The sequence below is a fragment of the Melospiza melodia genome, chromosome 6 (assembly GCF_035770615.1).
Source record: "Melospiza melodia melodia isolate bMelMel2 chromosome 6, bMelMel2.pri, whole genome shotgun sequence".
NCBI lineage: Eukaryota > Metazoa > Chordata > Aves > Passeriformes > Passerellidae > Melospiza > Melospiza melodia.
The window spans coordinates 64,848,099-64,867,689 of record NC_086199.1 but is presented as its reverse complement, the minus strand read 5'-3'; the positions used below and the strand labels follow the sequence as shown (position 1 = coordinate 64,867,689).

General features: G+C 41.0%; 1 protein-coding gene across 1 annotated transcript in view; it reads right to left on the bottom strand.

Moving 5' to 3' along the window:
- Positions 1-19,591, bottom strand: part of LRP5 (LDL receptor related protein 5) — a 124,762-nt gene that overhangs the window by 42,665 nt on the left and 62,506 nt on the right. Inside the window, exons 6-7 of the mRNA XM_063158758.1 lie at positions 15,975-16,371; positions 15,250-15,421 (exon numbers count right to left, since the gene is read on the bottom strand). Coding sequence (XP_063014828.1) covers positions 15,250-15,421; positions 15,975-16,371 — 569 coding nt within the window. The remainder of the gene's footprint in view (positions 1-15,249; positions 15,422-15,974; positions 16,372-19,591) is intronic.

The window sequence follows — 19,591 nt, the reverse complement described above, 5'->3', positions numbered from 1 at the left end:
CAAAAAGCTAGGGTGAAAACTTTAACCCACTCATTTGGAAAGATACCAGGGTGAGCAGTTGACAAGTGAGATGCTTCTGGCTTGTCTAGTACTCACCTCTCCAAAGCAGAAGATATCTGAGAACTTATTGAAATGAATTTCATTTCACTCTTTGCTGGGGTCTATAATGGAAAAGCTCAAGTGAATTTACTTTAATTCACCAAGGTTGAAAAAGACAGTGGTTCTCAAGCTGATTCACCAATGGATTTGTTGCTCAAGAACTCAAAGATGAGAAAGGACCCAGATGTTATTGGAATAAACTGTTGGAGTCTCATGTGCTGACACAAACCTGACAGATGCTAACAGCATACAGATGAAAAGGGCCTCCTCATAGTCTTGTTTTGGCACAGAAAAATGTGCATTTGTACCAAGTTTAATCTGGAGAAAATGAAATTAACTCATAGCATGAGTATCCTACTCCACTTTGGAGATAAGACATGTTTAAGAAGTCTGTTTGCTGCTCCATCACTAAATGATTTGTGTTTTATTATCAATGCATAGCAGCAAATTATCTTTGACCTCAGCCATCTTCCTTTTCCCAAACCTCAGTGGCAACCTTTTATCCTTTCAACTTCTTTGTCAAGATGGAACATCCACCAACAAAACCAACTTGAACTTTGCACTGACAAAGCTGTCCTGTGCTACTGGATGCTTTATTGCAGTCACAAATCCAAACTTTCAAAAGCCAGAAAATAGATGATGAAGGCACAGACTGATATGACCTGTATTCTTAAAAATGGTGACAGCCAGCACTGATTTTCACACATTGTAGCACAATCAACAGGCAACTGATAACCATGAAAATGAAGAAAAGGGGGAAAAAAAGGACAGTTGTCTTGTAGATCTCAGAAGTAGAAGACAACAAAAACCATGGATGAGAAGCTCTTGACCACACAGGGATGACAACAGGTGCACTGGTTCTGTGGAACACATGGGATTCCCCCCCTGTGAACTGTCTCCATAGCGGGAACAAACAGGTGACAGACAAGGCAGAACTGTCCCAAGGGTGTTACATTCACACCAAACGAAACCCTGCTCATGCATAAGCACCATACAAAGCCCACAGACCCACATTCAATAATGGCATGACTGCAAGATGTCAAAGACAAGGAGAACACAATGTTGCTTTTCTTGCCTGCGTAGCCAAGCCAGAAGCAAAAGGCAAATGCTTCTACTGAGAACAATTTTGACATTTTGTCTGCTGCTGGATCCTCTAAGGTGGATTCACAAGATCAGAACGTTAAAAGTGCAAGTCAAACCATACAGAGCAGAGACCAAAGGAGAGGCTGTGGCACTCTGCAAAGATGCTTTAAATCTCATCTGCTGGCAACAGATGAGATTTGCATTTATGTAGCATTCCATAAACCTTAAATTAGAAAGGCTTAAACAAGCTGGAAAACACTAACCTTCTTCCACTGCAGGGGCACAAGATGCTGAAACACTCAGCCAAAGGTCTTGCAGCAAGTCAGTACAAGTACCACCTACTTTTGTCCCTTGGGGTTCTACTTTATGCTGGAAACCTTCCCCAGTGCAGCTCTGCCAGAAACACCCACTAGCAGAGGAACACCTCACACTGAAGGAAGGAGGAGTGATGGTGCTCTCAGGATAACACAAGTGCTCTGAGCAAATGCCCTTCCTGGCCCTTGCACAGGCTGAGGGACACGACTTCTTCCACATCCTAACCTGCCCCGGACCCAAATCCGACCATCTCCAGCAGTTCACTTAATGCCTCAATTTAATAATCTGTGAAGTCAGGCAGGGAACATCACTGCTCCTCACAAGAGCTCTTCTACTTTGTAGAACTGGGTGGTGCAAACTTTAATCCTTCTCTAAATCGGAAGTACTTATTTTTCACTGCCTCACAAGATGCTCTAGAAAGTTGCTGCAAAATGCAGTCTCTCCCTAGGGGAACAAATCCAAGCCTGGCCCTTATTAAACCTCTGCTAAACACAACCAGCCTGTAATGAAAAAAAAAAATAAATAAAAACCAAACCCCAAACCCAGGAGTCTTTCAATTAGTCCTCTGGGAGAGTCTTCAGAAATTTCTGGTTCTGACCTCTGCCATCTCCAAGATTCCCCAGGGAATCTGGCATTAATTGCTCATTCTTCTGTGCCCAACATTTCTGAATCACTAAGGTAATGTCACACCTTAGGCTGATCTTTCCATTTTTAAGTAGGAATTCAGCAGGGCAATGTACATTTCTTGTACTTTTTTTCTAGTTTGGACTAGCAGAAATTTCCAAAGCACAGCACAGCATTTGAGAGTAACTTCCAATTTAAGCATGAATTCATAGGCACGAGATTTCCCAGCTGCAGTGGTTTCTACACAAGCTGTCCAGGCAGTGACAAGCTGGGTGTTGAAAATTTGCTTTAATTGACGTTATTTTTGTGGGAGCTGTGCAAACAAACCCAAACGATTCTCTTTTTAATGCTCACGACAAACATTTCACTTGCATTTTATCAAAGACACATTTTTGTGCTTTCAGTGAAGGTCCTGCTTCATGTTGCTACATGCAGCTCTACATTCAGCTGCTGGTTGCAGCTTCTCTTTAAACCATTTTTAATGATTTGATTTAATAATATGCCATTAATATTAATATTCTGGTCTGACCACAGACTTCGGTAGTTCCTATTATTGCCAGTGAGGATGAACCTGCACCAGAAACTCGAGTGTTCAGAAAGAGTTATACAGTTACAACAAGGTATATGTAGATTATCCAATGCTGCCTTATGACAAGACCATTTATCAGGGCAAAGCACAGAACTGCTTTTCCAAAAAGAAACACAACTGCTTTCCCTTCCAACAAAAAAACCTGACACCTGCCAAATTGCCAATGCATCCAATGGTTCACAGATGTCCATCTCAAAACCATTTAAGAGCATGGGGTCCAGGTAAATTCACCCACTGCTCCACACTGAGGTCCCTCTAGTGGCACTGAATGTCACCCGCCCACATGCGACAGGCAAAGTGGATGACACCTACGCTGCCACACAGGGGCACAGCTCCCACTGCTAGAGCTCGCTAACAGGAGCAGGAGCAGACATCAGGCAGGACAGCAAATGACGGAATATTCCTTCCTAATCCCAGAGTTAGGAGTTCTTCTGAGTCTGCATACACATACAAGGCACATCAAGTACCCCTTAAGAAAGGATTTTCTGTATCACCTCAGACAACAGTGTCATGCCTCCAGATGTGGCCAGGGTGAATAGGTCTTGTTGGTTACACACAAGACACAGAAACCTTCTGACTCCTACAGAACACAGCTGGAGCCATGGGAGCTAACAGTACTGCTACCTCACAGGGTCAGAATGAAGAAAAGTCAAGCAAAGACAAAACCACAGGAACACAAAAGGATTCAGTAAAAACAGTGTTCAAATAAAAGAAATATTTTATTTATATCTTATCTCACTGGAAAAGGCAATTACATCACTTTTATTGTTCACAGGTAGCAGAGAATTTGGCTGAGACCAACAGCCGTGGTTTCTGGGTTAAGAAACACTCACATATGAGAGCAGAGAAGTGAATTAGAGGGCTGACCATCCACATGGTTTGAGCACAATTTGTAAAACCCTTCTAACTGCTAAGGGAAGCGAGACCTGAAATCACACCAGATCTTTCATCACAAACATTGGTGAAACCGAGGCATGGAGTTTGTCAGTTCTGATTATCTGATAAAACAAAGATCCATTCTGAGATGTTCTCAAGAGGCATGGGGTTTGAGTGGGGACTTTGCCCATGCAGAACTGTGTTAACTGCTGGGGCCTTTAGCACATGGACAGGCTACAGCAAGGGAAGGTGACAGCAGGGTAGCTGGGCCCACAGCCTCGCTGCTTGAACCAGCCTGGTAGGGAGCAACCCCGGGGAGGAGGAACAAAAGCCAGTTCTACTTTCCTAGAGACAGATCTCACCTGATTTCTCACCAAGGACACAGCTTTTGTGACCAGGGCCTCTCCAGTGCTTCACTTGCTAGGTGGTAGCACTGGGGTTTTCAAAATAAGACACAAATATTAATATATGTGATAAAAAGGAGGCCAGTTTTACATTAGAAGTGACTACCTAGGTTCTAATGATGTCCTTCCTGGAAAGTTCCATCTTGCCTTAAATTTGCCAAAAAAGTTTGATATTTTAACAAGGAATAAAACCAGATCCTTAACTAGGAAAAAAATGCATTCTGTCCTTGCCACCCATTTTACAAATCATGATGTTTTATTTTTAAACACATAAAATAATCTTACCAATAAATTTAAAAACACTTGATCCAAAGTTTCATATAACCATTAATTAGTTGGCAACATAATTAGAAATAAACCAATGCAGCATCTGATCTAGGAAAAAACGCATGTTTTTTTAATCTGGAAAGTAACTTTAAGTCAAGTGAAGAACTCAAAGGCAACTTAGATGAATAACTGGCAAAATAAAACTTGACCAATCACTTGTCTTTTTAAACTAAGAGCTCTGCTTAAGGGGATTTATAAAGGTAAAATGACAATGATGAAATGCCAAGAATCAAGATGTCCCAATAGCTGGAATCAAGAGAAGGAATATACCAACTCGACTATATTTCTCTGCAAAGTTTGTTATTAATTTGTCCAGCTATGAAAAAAATCTATTGACATTGACCATCAGTTTTAAGCTAAGAAATTAACACTTTAGAAAACTTCAAAGAAATTAAATATGATAGAATTTCTTATCTCCTTAGTCTGATTGGCAACTGCTTAAAAACTGCTTTCATGGTCTTGCTGAAGAACACATTTCTTTTTCTGTTTTTCTTCTCTTCTACTAAAAATGTGAACAGCACTGACATACTGCTCCCCTTATTTCCTGTCTGCTGCTGCTCTCATTTTTACATTAGCACTAATGCAAAAACCACTGGAAACCATGCACAGGCTGGGCTTTAAAAAAAACAAGGTATTTGTCAACCTTTTAATTCCTGTGTTAAACAAAGGAAGAGAAAAACCACTCACAAAATTAGGTTTCCATAAGTAATGGAAAGAGCAATGCAAAGAATCTATAGACCCATTCTTTAAAAACTATGAACAGGAAAAAGAAGACTATGAAAAAGGCTGCCCTTGCTAGTTTTTGAAAGTAGAAAAAAATGTGAAACAAAAGGTCTGAGGAGAAAATAAGAAGCAGCTTTCAAAATAACACCACACAAAACACCACTGTGTTAGGAGAAAAAAAAAGGGGAAAGGGTGGAAGAAAAAGGGAGAGGAGAAAAAGAAAAAAAAGGGGGGGGAGGAAAAAAAGAGGGATGAAAAAGAGAAAAAAAAGCCAATCTAACAGCTTAATGCTAGGATCTTTAACACTGCCAACCCACAAACCTGTCAAACATTTTCCTCCCATCTACTATGTGTCTTTCTTCAATACTACAGTCCTTCTGAAAAGGGGAGGCAGAAGAAAAATGATTGCACTACATTTACATAACTGCACAACACAGGAGATTTATCAGCATTTTTGAACAGCCAAATCAGCCAAACAAATTGTCTGCAGAACTGCAACAGTAACCCATTGGAGCTCTTACCATCGGCAACATCACAAGTGTGTGGGGAGAATCAAATCTTTTATTATAAAAATCAATCACAATTCCCATTCTGTTCCTCGATCCCTTAAAAAAAAAAAAAAAAGCCACAAAAACCTGAGTGCTGCTAATTTAGCCTTCTCACTAAAGAATGAATACCAGATAAAAAGGGAGCCGACAGCTGGCCCAGAGCCAAAAAGAAGGCTTTCAGGCACAAAAATTGCCCAGAACAATGTTCTGCACTCAGAATTTTTTTACATGCAACTCTGTACAGACATGACAGGCATATCTGGCAACATGGCTAAGAATATACATTTATGATGGAGTACACTGCCTTTTAAAAGGAGAAATAAATTAGAGATTAACGCCTTTTATGCAAGCTGCAAGGAGAAGAATTCCTGGAGCAATTCAATTCAGCTCAAGAAACAAGGCTTCTTTCAAAAAGTCACCCTTTAACTGGGAAGGGCGCTTCTTTGCAGGGAGCCTGAACTGAGAAATACGCAGCTCCTTGCTTTCTATTTATAGTCATTCAGGCAGTGAATAGCCTCATTCCAAATGCCACAAGGCATACTCACAACCTTTTATTCCAGAGACCTGATTTGTGTTTCATTTCAAAAAGTCCAGCCTGATGAGGAGAAAAAAAAAAAAAAACAAAAAAACAAAACCTCACAGGAAAAAAAAAAAAAAAGAAAAAAAAAGAGGGAGAGAGAAAAACGGTACATGTCTTGCAACAGAAACATTTTTTCCCCCAACTTTTCCTTTATGAAGCTGGTGCTGGAGAGTGTGGAAAAGAAGGTGGGTTTTTATTTAGAAACTTCCCTATGGGAAAGGAAAGCAAGTGGAGCTTTGGAAGTGGATGCATTTTTACTCATTTAACACTGAATGCCAGTTGCCCTGCAATTTAAGCAAGTCTGGGGGAAGGAGAAAAAGGAGTGAGGGGTGAAAGCATTTCAATTACTTGGCTTTGAAGGACCCTTCTGAATGAGAAAGAGACAGAAAACACTTGTCAAATGCAAGTTCAAGTGAAAGCCACTTCTGCCAATGAAGTGTGCAGATGGCTGTGGGGGTTCCGCTGAACCCTAACTGGGCCTCTATTATGTCTTTATTGCTCACAAAAAGGCCAGGGTCACCTCCAGTTTAGAATAAGTTAGCATCCTTTCCCACAGAATGACTCAGGTCAATCAAGCCAAGCAAAGGAAGTCTTCCTTTGAGTGACTGCTATCCCATCAGTGCACTGAAGAATTTTTAGAAAGGATAAATAGACACAAAAACCTTTGGTCTCATCCACATTACCGACATTTATCAGAAAAATTTCCCACCACTGCAGACAACCTTGGGAGAGCCAGGGGAGGCTGCTGGTGGCTGTCATGTGTGTCTGTTAGATTTCTCTCTCCTCAGGCCTGGATGATATGAGTCTAAAAATGGTACTGACAGCTTTCAAAATTTCACTAATAAGATGTGGCATGAAAAGCAAGTTCTACACCTTTATTTGTAGTGGGAGCTCTTCACTAGCATGGGAACCTCACCAGGCCAGCCCAGCACAGCAAGTTCCCCGTTTCTTACAGCATCCACGTTTCATGTGTTTCACAAGCAAAAACTGCAGAAATTTATGCTGACAGGCACCTGTGGTACCATCACCTGCCCTCCCAGAGTTGCTCAAGACAATCCATCTGGAACATTCCAATATGATCTTCTGTGGTGTTGTGAAATACCATCACTAATGCAGACGGCCTTAAAAAAGGGACCCAACAGAGCTGAAATAGGAGGCTGGAATTTGTGTTTGTGGTAAAAATATTTCTGTATTCTTCATTAAAGAAGTTCATACCTAAGGTCACTAAACACCAGGAAAGGGTTCAAACAAGAGCAGGGGGGGGACTTTTTTCTCAGTGAAAAGTTAATTCCCAACCTATGGCATATTGGCACAACTATCTTCAAAACATCAGAGAAACAAGTCTCTTCCAACACTGGTATAAGACTATTCATGAGATCTCAACTCCTGGACAGCAAAAACCACCTTCCCTCTAGGTTAGAGGTAAGCCCTGTGGCAAATTAGCATTTTTCTTGGGAAAATACAGAAGAAAGTAGGAAAATGAAATCATAAAAGGTAACAGTATTTAAAGGAAATCACTCATAGCTATTGGCAAACAATATAGCCAGAAACTTCAAGAAGGTTACCAAGTTAAAACCTCTCCCAACTATCCTACCTGCTAGTCTGACAAACTCAAAGTTACTCCAACTTCCATAGAAGCCAACTTTTTCTCAGCAATTGGAAAAACACATACTTGTTCTGTGCTAGAATATACATCTGGCTCTCTTAAAGGGGGGCTCGTTTTCACTCTTCATAGGTACAGAAGCCTTTGTGCCACTACACACACAATCCCTCTTTTAAATACAGGAAGCTGATCCCAGCAGTGGAAGTAAAGCAGAATTCTCTCCCTAGCCAGAGGAAAAGGGTGATTTGGAATCAGATAGCCTAAAATAATTCTTCAGGGAGAAAGGAGAGCCCCAAACATGTACAACTCAAATAATTCTTCAACTTTGTAGTTTAATACATCCTCAGGATTTCCTCTTGATAAATATGGCAAAAGCTGCACATACAGAAGTAATTTCTGAGCACTCCACAAAGACCAAATTTAGAAGCTGCCTGTCAGTTGCTTCTTTTTTAAGTTGTTCCTTTAAAAGAGTAGTACAAAACAAAAGAGTTTCTGGATTTAGAGGGTTTTATGGCAATAAAACAGTAGCTCTAATAAATTGCAAATTTTTATAGATTAATGTAAGTTCATGCTGGTAGAAATTTGAGTGTGGAAAGACTCAAAGGAGTATTTAAACTGTACATTTTTTGCACTTTGAAGCTATTTGATACAGTACCAAGAGGGGCATAAAAAAGTTTAAGAGAATGTCTGATCAAAACCATCCCATGGAGGGATCTCTTTCAATCAAAATATTATTTGAGAGTTTTCTACTAGTGCATTAAGTGACATGACTAACACAGGCCACATTATCTCCTGCATCACCTAGATGGGACAAGTCCCTGCTGCAACTGCTCCTACACAATGGGGTTTTGCTATAAGGCTGGTTTTGCTCTACTTCTTTACAGATGAGAATTTCTGGTTACTTATGATGCTGAAACCAAGGTCAACTAATATGAACCTTGCACTTGGAACACAGAAACAGAACTCCTTGATGTTTTTTCGTTCCTGAAAATTGGGGAAGGGGGAAAGAGAGAAGGCTAATCCAGCATCTCAGCACAACCTCTAAGGAAAAATTCTCTTTACTACAGAAAAGATTTGCCTTTATTATGGAAAACCCATTTATGCTCAATAGTAGCCCAGACAACAGTCTTCACTTCAGACACGTAGCTGCCTTTTCCATATGTATGGCCTAGGCTGTGAAGAAAAGAACTGGCATCTTGAATTTGATTTGTAGTTAGTTATCTGGGAAATGTCAGCTTGAAGAATTAAGAATGTGCTCATGGCACCTCATGCTGCCAAGGAGACATGGTACACACCTTGAGGACTGAAGCCCCCCCACCCTGTCCACTGGGCTGCTGCATTTCAGCCAAAAGGTGATAAAGACCAGACTAATTGAGTCCAGGCCATCATTCATCTCAGAGGCACTGCACCATCCTTCCCCATCCGATCCCATCCAGAACAGCAGGAAAACATTTTCTCAAGAAAATTTTGCTGAAGAATGGAAAGTTTTATGTATCTCCAAGAGCACTGCTGAACACAGGATGGAACCAGCCACAGCTTGGGTGTGTTCTTTATAATAAACATTTTCTTCTTCAACAGTGTCACACCTTTCACCTGCTCAGGGCTCAGATGCAAGTTCACCTGGCAGCCAACACTGAAAAGGGACAGGAGGAAATTCACCTTCATAAATTTATCTTCTTCCCTTTGGTCAGTGAGTCTCTCTGCTCTGTGAACACTTCCTTTCTACTTAGCTTAGAGCAGAAAGGTGTGACCCTTCTGCTCTCACCTAAAACATCTAATTCTGTGAAACTGGATCTGACTTTCTTCAACAGCTCCCACACTTGGCAAAACTCCTATTAGAAATAAACAAAGCTCATGTGGTGCAAGGTATAAAATAACATATTGAAATGCCTAAGTAAGCAGTAAGCAAAACACAGACAAACTGATCTTGTAATTAGAAGAGTGAAGCTGGAAGGCTCTGTGCTCCTGAACAGGATATGTGCATTGTTTGTTGGCAGGTAGAGGCTGGTTTATTTCTGTGTTCCAGAAAGAGGTCGTATCACATCAGGAAATTCTGAAGCACAGTTCAAGGTTTAGAAACATATAACAGACTCAAAAGAGTTTCAATTCTCTAAAAGCCATTAAGATCTGAAATCACTCATCAGTCTGACCTGCTGAACATTAGAGATCATTGTGTGTCATCTCAGCACTCTGTTTCACACTACAGACTGGTGTCTACAAGGCTGGACAAACTGCAACATCATTTCTATGATAGCAAATTAGTCAAGATCATTCCAAATATGCATGAGCAGAAAATCCTTCATTGCAGAGGAAGGTGGGACATCCCTGGGAGTCTGAACTGAGGTGCTTACTCCTGACCCCAAATCTGAGTCTGGTGTTGCAAGCAGAACATAGCCAACAGATAGATGAGAGAGTGGGGATTCTTAAACAAGAGAGAATAAAGATCCTCTTCCCCTGGCTGCCAGGTTTCCTTCTTCCTACAGGTGCACACCCCTGTGAGGCTGTACATAATTTTGTAGAAATAGAATTTGTTTTAGTCAAAGATACAGCTCTCTTCCCTCCATGAAAGTCTGTGTTCCACCCCAGCATAGTCCCTCTGGGAAGAGCAAACTTAACTGATCATCAGTGTTATCAAACTGTCACAGAATTCACAGAATCACTAGGTTGGAAAAGACCTTCAAGATCACAGAGTCCAACCCATGCCCTAGCACCTAAAGTAAACCATGGCACCAAGTGCCATATCCAGCCTTTTTTTAAACACATCCAGGGGATGGTGACTCCACCACCTCCCCAGGCAGACAATTCCAGTACTATATCTCTCTTTCAGTAAAAAAAGAACCCTGTAACAACATTTTAAGGTAATCCTTCCTCCAAATGACTCCTCCTATCCATTCTACAATGGCTATGTGGCTCCTGGTCTAAACCGGTCTCAAGCTCTCCAGTACAGATTTATACCCCTCCAGAAGCTTAAAAGATAGTTGGTTATACAGCAGGTCTTTGGACACTGCCACAAACAGAGCTCTCATGTGACAGAAGTTTGCTGAGCACCTCTCTTCAGGCAAAACAAAAATCCCCATCCACCTACAGCAGCATTCATGCTGGCTGGTTCCTCAAGCTAAAGGCAGAGCAATAGAGAGGCCTGACAGCTACTTCAGACTAATAAAAACACAGAGGTATATAATGCTCACAAACCACACAGACAATCCCCAACAAAAAAAAAACATACGCAACAGCCACACACATGCACACATGTCACTCCTCCAACAGCACAGCTCAGTGCCAGTCAGAAGAGCAGTGCACTGCAATCAGAAAAACCAGAAGTGGCAGCATCCAAAGGAGCTGCAGGAATACAGAGCTGAACAGAGCTCTGTGAACAGCAGGGACGAGCATGAGGTTTGCCAGCCCAATTCTGACATGTACTATTCAACATGAACACATTGTATGTCAACATCATGTGCTGCAGATCACTTCACACATGTAGCACTTGCAGTTGGAAAGGATGTAAACTACCAATTTATCAGAAGTAAAAAATACAGGATGCAGTAAAAAGTATAGGAGATAAATATCTTATTCATCAAAGGACCACAGTGTAAGCTTCAATTAGTAACCCTTTGCCACAGTTTTAAACTGAATTGAATGTCAGTTTCAAAAAAGTTTCAAGTTTCAAAAAAATCCCACTGAAATTAAGGCTCCCTCACTATTATAAGACAAAATAATTGTATTAATGCACCTGCCTATTTAGACTGATCTAAGATTGTAGCTCTGTTCTTTTAATTATGGGGATCCTGCATTCCTTATTTCTACATCCATTTAACTTTTCTGTTCTCATATATTAATAGAAACATGCAGTGTGGGAATTATTTACATTAATATCAGTATAAACTAGGTCTTCTGAAATGCCTTTACAGAAAAACAATGCTTTGAGATTTATACAGCTAATTAGCACGTGGCAGTAAGTTTAAATTCGTTGTTCTCTCTATAAGATTTGCCTGTTTCAGTAAACCAGTAGAGAGTATCTTCCAAGTAGTTTATTACACTGCATAGTTTTTTTAAAATCCTTTGCTGAAAAATGAAACACACACAAAAATGTATCAGTTATGAGAAAAGGTTTCATGTATAAACTAAATACTGCATCTTTTAGGTCATATGACTGGAAAATAAAGTGTAATATGTGAAGTATACTTGGACTTGTTTAGAAAAAGCAACTTTAAGTTAGTTTAATTATTATTTTTTCTTCCCAGTACAACTGACTTCTACAAATCCTACTCCTATATTTAAGTTGCAAATTGTTCCAAATAGCCTTTTACATTATTTATGCAGAATGTGATCAACAACACACTAATTATAAAGCTTGTTTCCTGAAAACTCAAGGGCAGCCCACACAACTGCACCTGGGAAAGAAATTCCAGTGAGCTCCATGATCATCATCTGGTGCTGCCTTACACTTAAAGCATCCTCTAAACTTGCACAGCCTTACTGTATGTGATATGTTATTGGGTATGTGATAGTTATGGGATTATGGATCTCCCAGAAAAAAAAACAAACAAAGGACATTTGTCAACAGAGGGGAAAGGGAAGAGGGCAACAAGGGGAAGCTGCCAGAAAGGATAGTCTGCTGAATGCTTATTCCAAGAATATTGCACAAGCTCAACTAAAAAGCATACATAATGACAGGCAGCTGAAAATTTCATAATTGCTCATTATGCAACTTTACCTTAGGCACTTTAAGCAAATACTGAAGAAATAATACATGGGAAAACCTGGCTTGCCTTAAATTTTTTAAAAGAAGAATTAGGAAACTATACACGTGGGCCTTTGCTTCTCTCTCTGCTGGAATCCTGTAATCCTTATTAATCTGCTGTTTGTTCCTGGAAAGTAACTTTTCTCTGTCAGTAAAATCCAAAGTTCAGTTGGATTAATCCATGCCCTTTACTTGTAGCTGAAGCTGTGTGGACAAACACATGATTTTGACAGACACGACTCAAAATTTGCTATCTGTTTTCTATTTGCCATACTCTTTATCAAAGTAATTTACAAAAATAAAACCTGGGAACAGCGTTCCACAGGGTGCCAAATTTGCAGCAAAAGCCCCGTAGGCTCCTGTCACACAAAATTTTGACAAGCCTTGCCAAGTGGTTTCTCCAGGATGCAAACTGCTTGCCAAGTGACTGGGCCCTTTGTGTGGCAGTTGAATGCTGCAGATGGGAAGGTTAGCAAAGGGCTTTGACAGGAAAGGGAAACTGCTGTTTTCACCCTGTGAAGTTCTCCATGCACAAATAAAACACAGTCTCCTGCTACACGGTGATGCTTGGTGTACCCTCCACATCTCTGCAGAGATTATTTTCTAACGGAAGGAAGAGTGCACCCAAAAGTAATGTCACAGTGTGTTTAGCAGAACTGAACAAAACCACCCCTGAAACCAACCCACCCACCCAGGGACATTCACAGGGCATTTCAGACCTGAGGTCCAGGAAAAACAGGACAGATGCCTCCAGCCTATCAAATTTCCAATCTGTACAAAGTTCATTCACTGTTTAAGAACTTTACATTCAAACAGGCCTTCCCAGTGAGAGTAAGATGACTCCCTGCAGATCTAGAATACCAGAAGCCAGTGCAGAATACCAAGCAGACACACACCAATATGCACAAGCTATATTCATTCTCGTGTTTTGCTCTATGTAGAAAGCAGCTGAAGGCATGCCATGTGATGAAAGCAATTCTCAATTACCATCTAACAGCAGTTTGGGATCCCATCTTCAGCACGGACAAGGCAGCACCCTCTTTGCTTTCTGCAGTACAATGCAGATACAAAGTGCAACTTTCTGAACTGTGTAGGGGCAAAATACTTGGTTGAAGACTTCCTTCTTCAGGAGCACTCAGCATAAATCTGAACATCATTTAAGATGAAGCAAGAACTCCCTCCTTAAGTGTAGCAAGAGAGTAAATCGCCCAAAACATCAGCTTTTCTTTTTTTTTGCTACCTAATGAGCTACAAAATAGTTACAGCTTACTACCTACCATCCCATTTGTGCTGGTTTCAGGTGATAACAGAAACTAAATTTATCCAGTAACATGCTTCAATGTAGTTTTAGGTGTCTATTGAGGAAAAAAGAGAAATCCCAATAACCAGCTGGGTCAACTACAATATGAAATATAAATATGTATCCTCGACTTGAAGTCAGCTGATTTTTGTTTCTGACATGCTGTGGATGCAACATACATACATACAGAACAAATCACAGTTTGCAGCAGCAACCAAGCCAGCTGAAACAGTAATCAGTGAAACCAATATAAAGTTTGAGCAGTAAATAAATTAAATAGTAGCAGTGGCTGCTACTAAAATGGCATGTTCTTGGCAACAAAACATAAGCAAGGGAAAATGAGTTTTTGCTGAATGACTGCAGCAGCAAGTGAAACTGGAAATGCCCCACCTCAAATGACATAGTGAGGTTTCATGCGTATTAGGGCCAGTAGAGCAGCATGAAAGAAAAACAGAGTGAATAAAAAGCCCTTACATTGGTTTCTCTGGTTTTCCTAGACTTTGATGTCAAACCAAACAGGATTGCTGCATTTGCTGCCTGACAGTGAAATAAGACAGACTGAACAGATTGCTTAACCCCATGAAACACAAGGCAGCCCCAGCTATGAAAGGTGGCATCTGGAGTATTCCCTATCCTGCAAGGTGAAAGGTAAGGGGAGACAGGATCTCTCTGGTAGTCATCAAACCCAGTATTAGCTACTGCCAAACACTGAAGTTAAACTTCTGGAGCTAGCAGACAGTTTAGTTTCCTCTCTTCCTGAAGGAAAAATCTTTAGAAAGCAGTTATTACTCAAAGTCTATTTATCTAAATTGTTTATCAAAAAATGTTGCATATGCTACTACCCCAAACAACATTAAAACTCAATTGATTTCACAGGCTATGACCAAGGTAGAAATTGCCCTCCTCAAATTCAGGCACAGACTGCCTATATTATTTTCAAAGCAGTAGGTACATTAAAATTAACCTCTTGTCCACAAATTTGGACATCACATAATTGTTAACATCCTGAAATATGGGTTTCCAGGCCCTCCATACCCACTGGCTCCTGTACACGAACCCTGCACTGTCTTTTGTATCCAGCAATTTTAGATAGCAGTTCCAAGCACCATAGACAAGCCAAAACATCTTTTAAACAAATTTTACCTGAGTGTCTCAATTTGTTGCAAAAGCCTCAGGTAAAACCTGAGATTTCAAGCAATTAAATTACACTTGGAGCAATGTAGGCATAACAAACATACCATTTCTTGCAGAAATTTTCTCAACCACATGAATGTACTTCCTTTCTTCTCAAATATGTGTTGTTATGCTAAGTATAATTTTAATATTAATAAAACAGCAGACTCCTCCAAAAATGGGTAAATGTACCCAAGACAAAGCTGTGTATGAGAACTGCACTTGTTTTCTACAAATGCACCCAAGTATGGCTCTGTTACTCACCTCAATTTTATCTGTTTTTGCATCTCCCCAATAAAGCTTGTTTTTCTCAAGATCCAGTGCCAAGCCATTAGGCCACCCAAGAGAAGTATTCACCAGAACTCGCCTTTCCGAGCCATCCAAATAAGCACATTCTATCTTTGGGCTTTCACCCCAGTCCGTCCAATACATGTAGCTGTAAATAACAAAAAACAAACAAACAAAAACAAAAACAAAAAACCAAACAAACAAACAAACAAAAAAAAAAAAACAAAAGAAAAAAGAAAAAAGAAAAAAAGGAAACAATTAATGCATGCAACACCAGGACAAGATTTAAGGTCTGTGTCGCTTTTGAAAGAATTTGCTTTTTGCTTCCCCAGCAGCAGCAAACAAGCCAGCTTAAACAGTAATCAGTAATGACAATATAAAGTTTGAGCAGTAAATAAATTAAACTACTGAGAATATGCAGTGGCCCAATTCCTTCATAGTTAGGATAACACTGAAGATGCAGAGAACAGAAAATTCAACCAAATACCCAATGTATAGGTTCATTGAGGAACACTATATTTAGAAGCCACCTTTTAAGTACACAGTTATTAAAGGGATGAATCAAGGGAAAACCAGTCATTTCCTGAATATCTGACAAACGGCACAGTCATCATCCTGCAAGTTGCACATTTTCACTTTCAGGAGACCGTGAGCTGGATCCCAAGACCAACCACAGGGCTCTCAGTAAACACCAGACTTACCCCATGACAGGATTGAGCACTATGGCTCGAGGCTCATCCAGGTTTTCTGAGATAAGGATCTTCCTGGATGTCCCATTCAGCCGCGTCACCTCGATGCGGTCCGTGCCAGTATCAGTCCAGTACAGGTTCCTGGCCACCCAGTCCACAGCAATCCCATCTGGGTGGTTGATCTCCGTGGTCACCAGAGTCTGGGCCCCGGTGCCATCGAGGTAGGCCCGACGAATTGCCCGGACATCATCATCAGTCCAGTAGATGTAGCCTTCCACAGGGTCATAGTCAATGGCAATTGCATGTCTGATGTTGTCTATCTGCAGAATAATGTCAGTGAAATCCGGCATGTCCAAGGAAATCCTCCTCAAGTCAGTTCTTCTGGCGAGCAGCAAGACCTCCTCAGCACCTGAGGAGAAAAGCATTCATGGCATCATTTGCACTGCTACTGATGTGAAGATTTCAGTGGAGCACAGCAGGCTCTGAACTGCTACTGTCGCTGCAACAAGAAGAGATTTCCTTAAATAAGGACATCAAGCTTTCATGAAAATATAGGCTTGCTTGTATTTTAGATGGCAATTTCTCCCAGCCTTCTAAACTAATACAGACCATAACAATCTGTCTCTAGAATCTAAAAAAAATAGAATTTGGTGGGTGCGGGTCCAAATATTTCATCACATTATAGAGACTTGCTCAGCCAAATGTCTCACCAGCTCTATCAGTGCACCAGACAAGTTTTCACACATGCCCTACGCAGTAAATGACAGGGGCTAACAGAAGACTGGAGTATTTTGTAAACAAATTCCATTAATTATTTACTCCAGACAGTCCAACAAGAAAACTAGTCACAACCACAGCAAGTATTTATCATTTGGCCACAGATGACGCAAAACAATTCTAAGGCAATAGGATTGCTGTTCTTTTCCCTCCCCTATTCTTTCTCCCCACTGAAGTTTTCCTGCTTGTGGAAAGGGTGCCAAACAACAACTTGGAGTACATTTCAAGGACAAATGGGACCTTCAGTTGACTGACACTGAAGTGGCAGCTTCTTTTATTAATGCAAAAAAAAGGGACAGACAGCAAATGTGCAGTTGCTTAATAAAGTTTCCCCACATATACCCATGCATGCTTCAGTACAAAAAGAGAAGTATGTGAGGTTTTTCCTGCTTCTGTTACCAAGTTTATGTTGGGTTTTTTGAAAACTGACAAGGAAACTTTATTGTTTAGCAATACTCCAAAACTGGAAACCTAAATAAAAATCATTTGTTGCATTTCATCCAGACCAGCAAACACCACTAGGAGGTGGCAATTTCCAGTTTCCCCCAACAGCTGAGGCTGAATCAAAATGGCCATCATGGGGACATATCTAAGAATAACAGAAATTCAAATGTTCATGAGAACATTCTTCTGAAATACTTCACACCTAGACATGCTTATGTCATTCAGAAGACACAGAAGTTGAATCTACTGTACAACACAACCAAATTTACATTCACTATGGGTGCTGGATTTGAGTTTGGAAATCAGAGTTTAGCCTCCACATATCATCTCAGAAGCTCTGAAAAGAAATAGTGCTCAGGGCACAAGTGTATAATGACAGAAACAATCTAAAAGAGCAGTATTTTAATATCATTTAAGCACCTCAAACCACCTCAAGCCACCATAACTCTTGGATGAAGCAGTGCTGCTCTCCCTCCTTGCTTGTTCTCACTTCTGTATCACCCGGCCTCACTTGCAAGCACAGCATGGCCTTGTACCATGGTTGTGTGCTGCAAACCACAGCAAAGAGCTGGTCCAAACCAAAACTAACTCAGTAGAAATGAAGCCATCAGCCCAAGTTAACAACCAGACCTGCAGAACTCCACAAACACCTGTGCTGGCACAGTGAGGGGCTCCAGCAAGAATGCTTCTCCCAGTCAGCATCAGCTGACAAGGTCTGGTAAGGACAGCATCACTGCGAGGGAAGGCTTAGGCAGAAGAGAGAAACAACAACTCAAAGCTAAAAAACCCCCCAGAGAAAAGGGAGGAATGAAAGCCCATGCATTCATGACAGCAAAGCAAGAGAAACACAGCAACCACAGCAGAACCAAATACCTCATGTAACAAAGTTTTATGTCTAGCTTCTAGACTAGTGCAAGTAAAGTAAAAATTCATGCCTCAGAACTCAGCATGGAAAGGGTGATGTATCTGGTCATCTAAGTGTTGTACAGACACAGAAGGGTTTTCAATTATACATTTAAAAAACAGTTGAGATGTTGGAGTTGCTCTTTATTTAAGAGAACACCTGGAACACATGGCCGGCCCTTTGTCTCGGGGAGGAGGATGAGCAAGTCAAGAGTTTCTGGATTAGGATTAAAGAGCAGAGCAGGCAGGGTGACACTGCTGGGGGTGTTTGTTCCAGGACACCAGATCAGGGGGAGCAAGTGGATGAAGTCTTTACAGACAGCTGGCAGGAGCCTTCCAGTCACACACCCTGGCTCTCATGGGTGGCTCCAGCCACCCCCATCTCTGCTGGGTGAGCTGAGCACACACAGTGCACGAGGCTCCTGCAGAGCACTGATGTCAACTTTCTAACACAGGTGATGGAGGAAAGATATGCTGCTGGACCTTGCACTAACTAACAACAAAGAACTGGCTGGGATGTGAATGTGGGGGGCAGTCTTGGCTGCAGTGAGCAGGACACGGTGCAGCACAGGATCCTTCAAAGAAACGGGATCCTGAGTAAGGTCCTGAAAAGATAACTGATCTCTTCAGGCATCTCCTTGGAACAATCTCGTGGGAACATGCCCTAGAGGGAAGAGGGGTCCAAGAGAGGTGGCTAATACTCAAGGAACAGCATGGCAGCTGTTCATACACTCAGGTTTATATCCACCTTAACCTCTGAATTTCTACAATATCAATGTGTCTGCAATCATAACCTTAATACTGAAGTTACAAGTACTGTGAAGCAGAGGACCATCAAATACAAGCCTAGCAAGTGATAACACAGCAATTACCAATATTACATGTATTTCTAGGATAACCAACATTACTAGCCTCATTGCATGGGAAAAAACAGATAAGAATCAAATGCATATGTTTTGCCTCTTCACACAAGTGATTGCAGGGTCACCTTGGTTCACTGTAAACAAGTTCAGAGGAAGCAACCATCAGTCTAAGGCCCAGATTGTGCCTAGAAATGCTGACTAGACAACAGGCTGAAAGACACTGTTAACACCCCCTAAAACTCACAAGTAGTACCAAAACAGCCTTCACTTCCTCACAGCAGCAATAATTAGACTCAGGTTTATCTCCAGCTCTGTGATAGGTTCACCTCTGCATAAGACCATGTACTTATTTGCACTCAAAGTATTATTTTGACCGGGAACAGGACAGCCCAGCCACCTTGAATCAGCTACATGACTAGAATCTTCTTGCAAATCAAAAGAAACAATTTATTTCTGACACGTCCAGCTGCTGTGACTTTTTCTCCAAGCAAACACTACTGCAGCTACAGTCCCAACCTCAGTTCTGTCCCATGGACATATACAGCTAAAAATAAACAGGAAGAAGAAAACTTCTCCCTGCTGATCTAGCAAACAAAAAGAAAATCTTCAGTTGACAATTGGGACATTTTGTTGGTAGTTGAA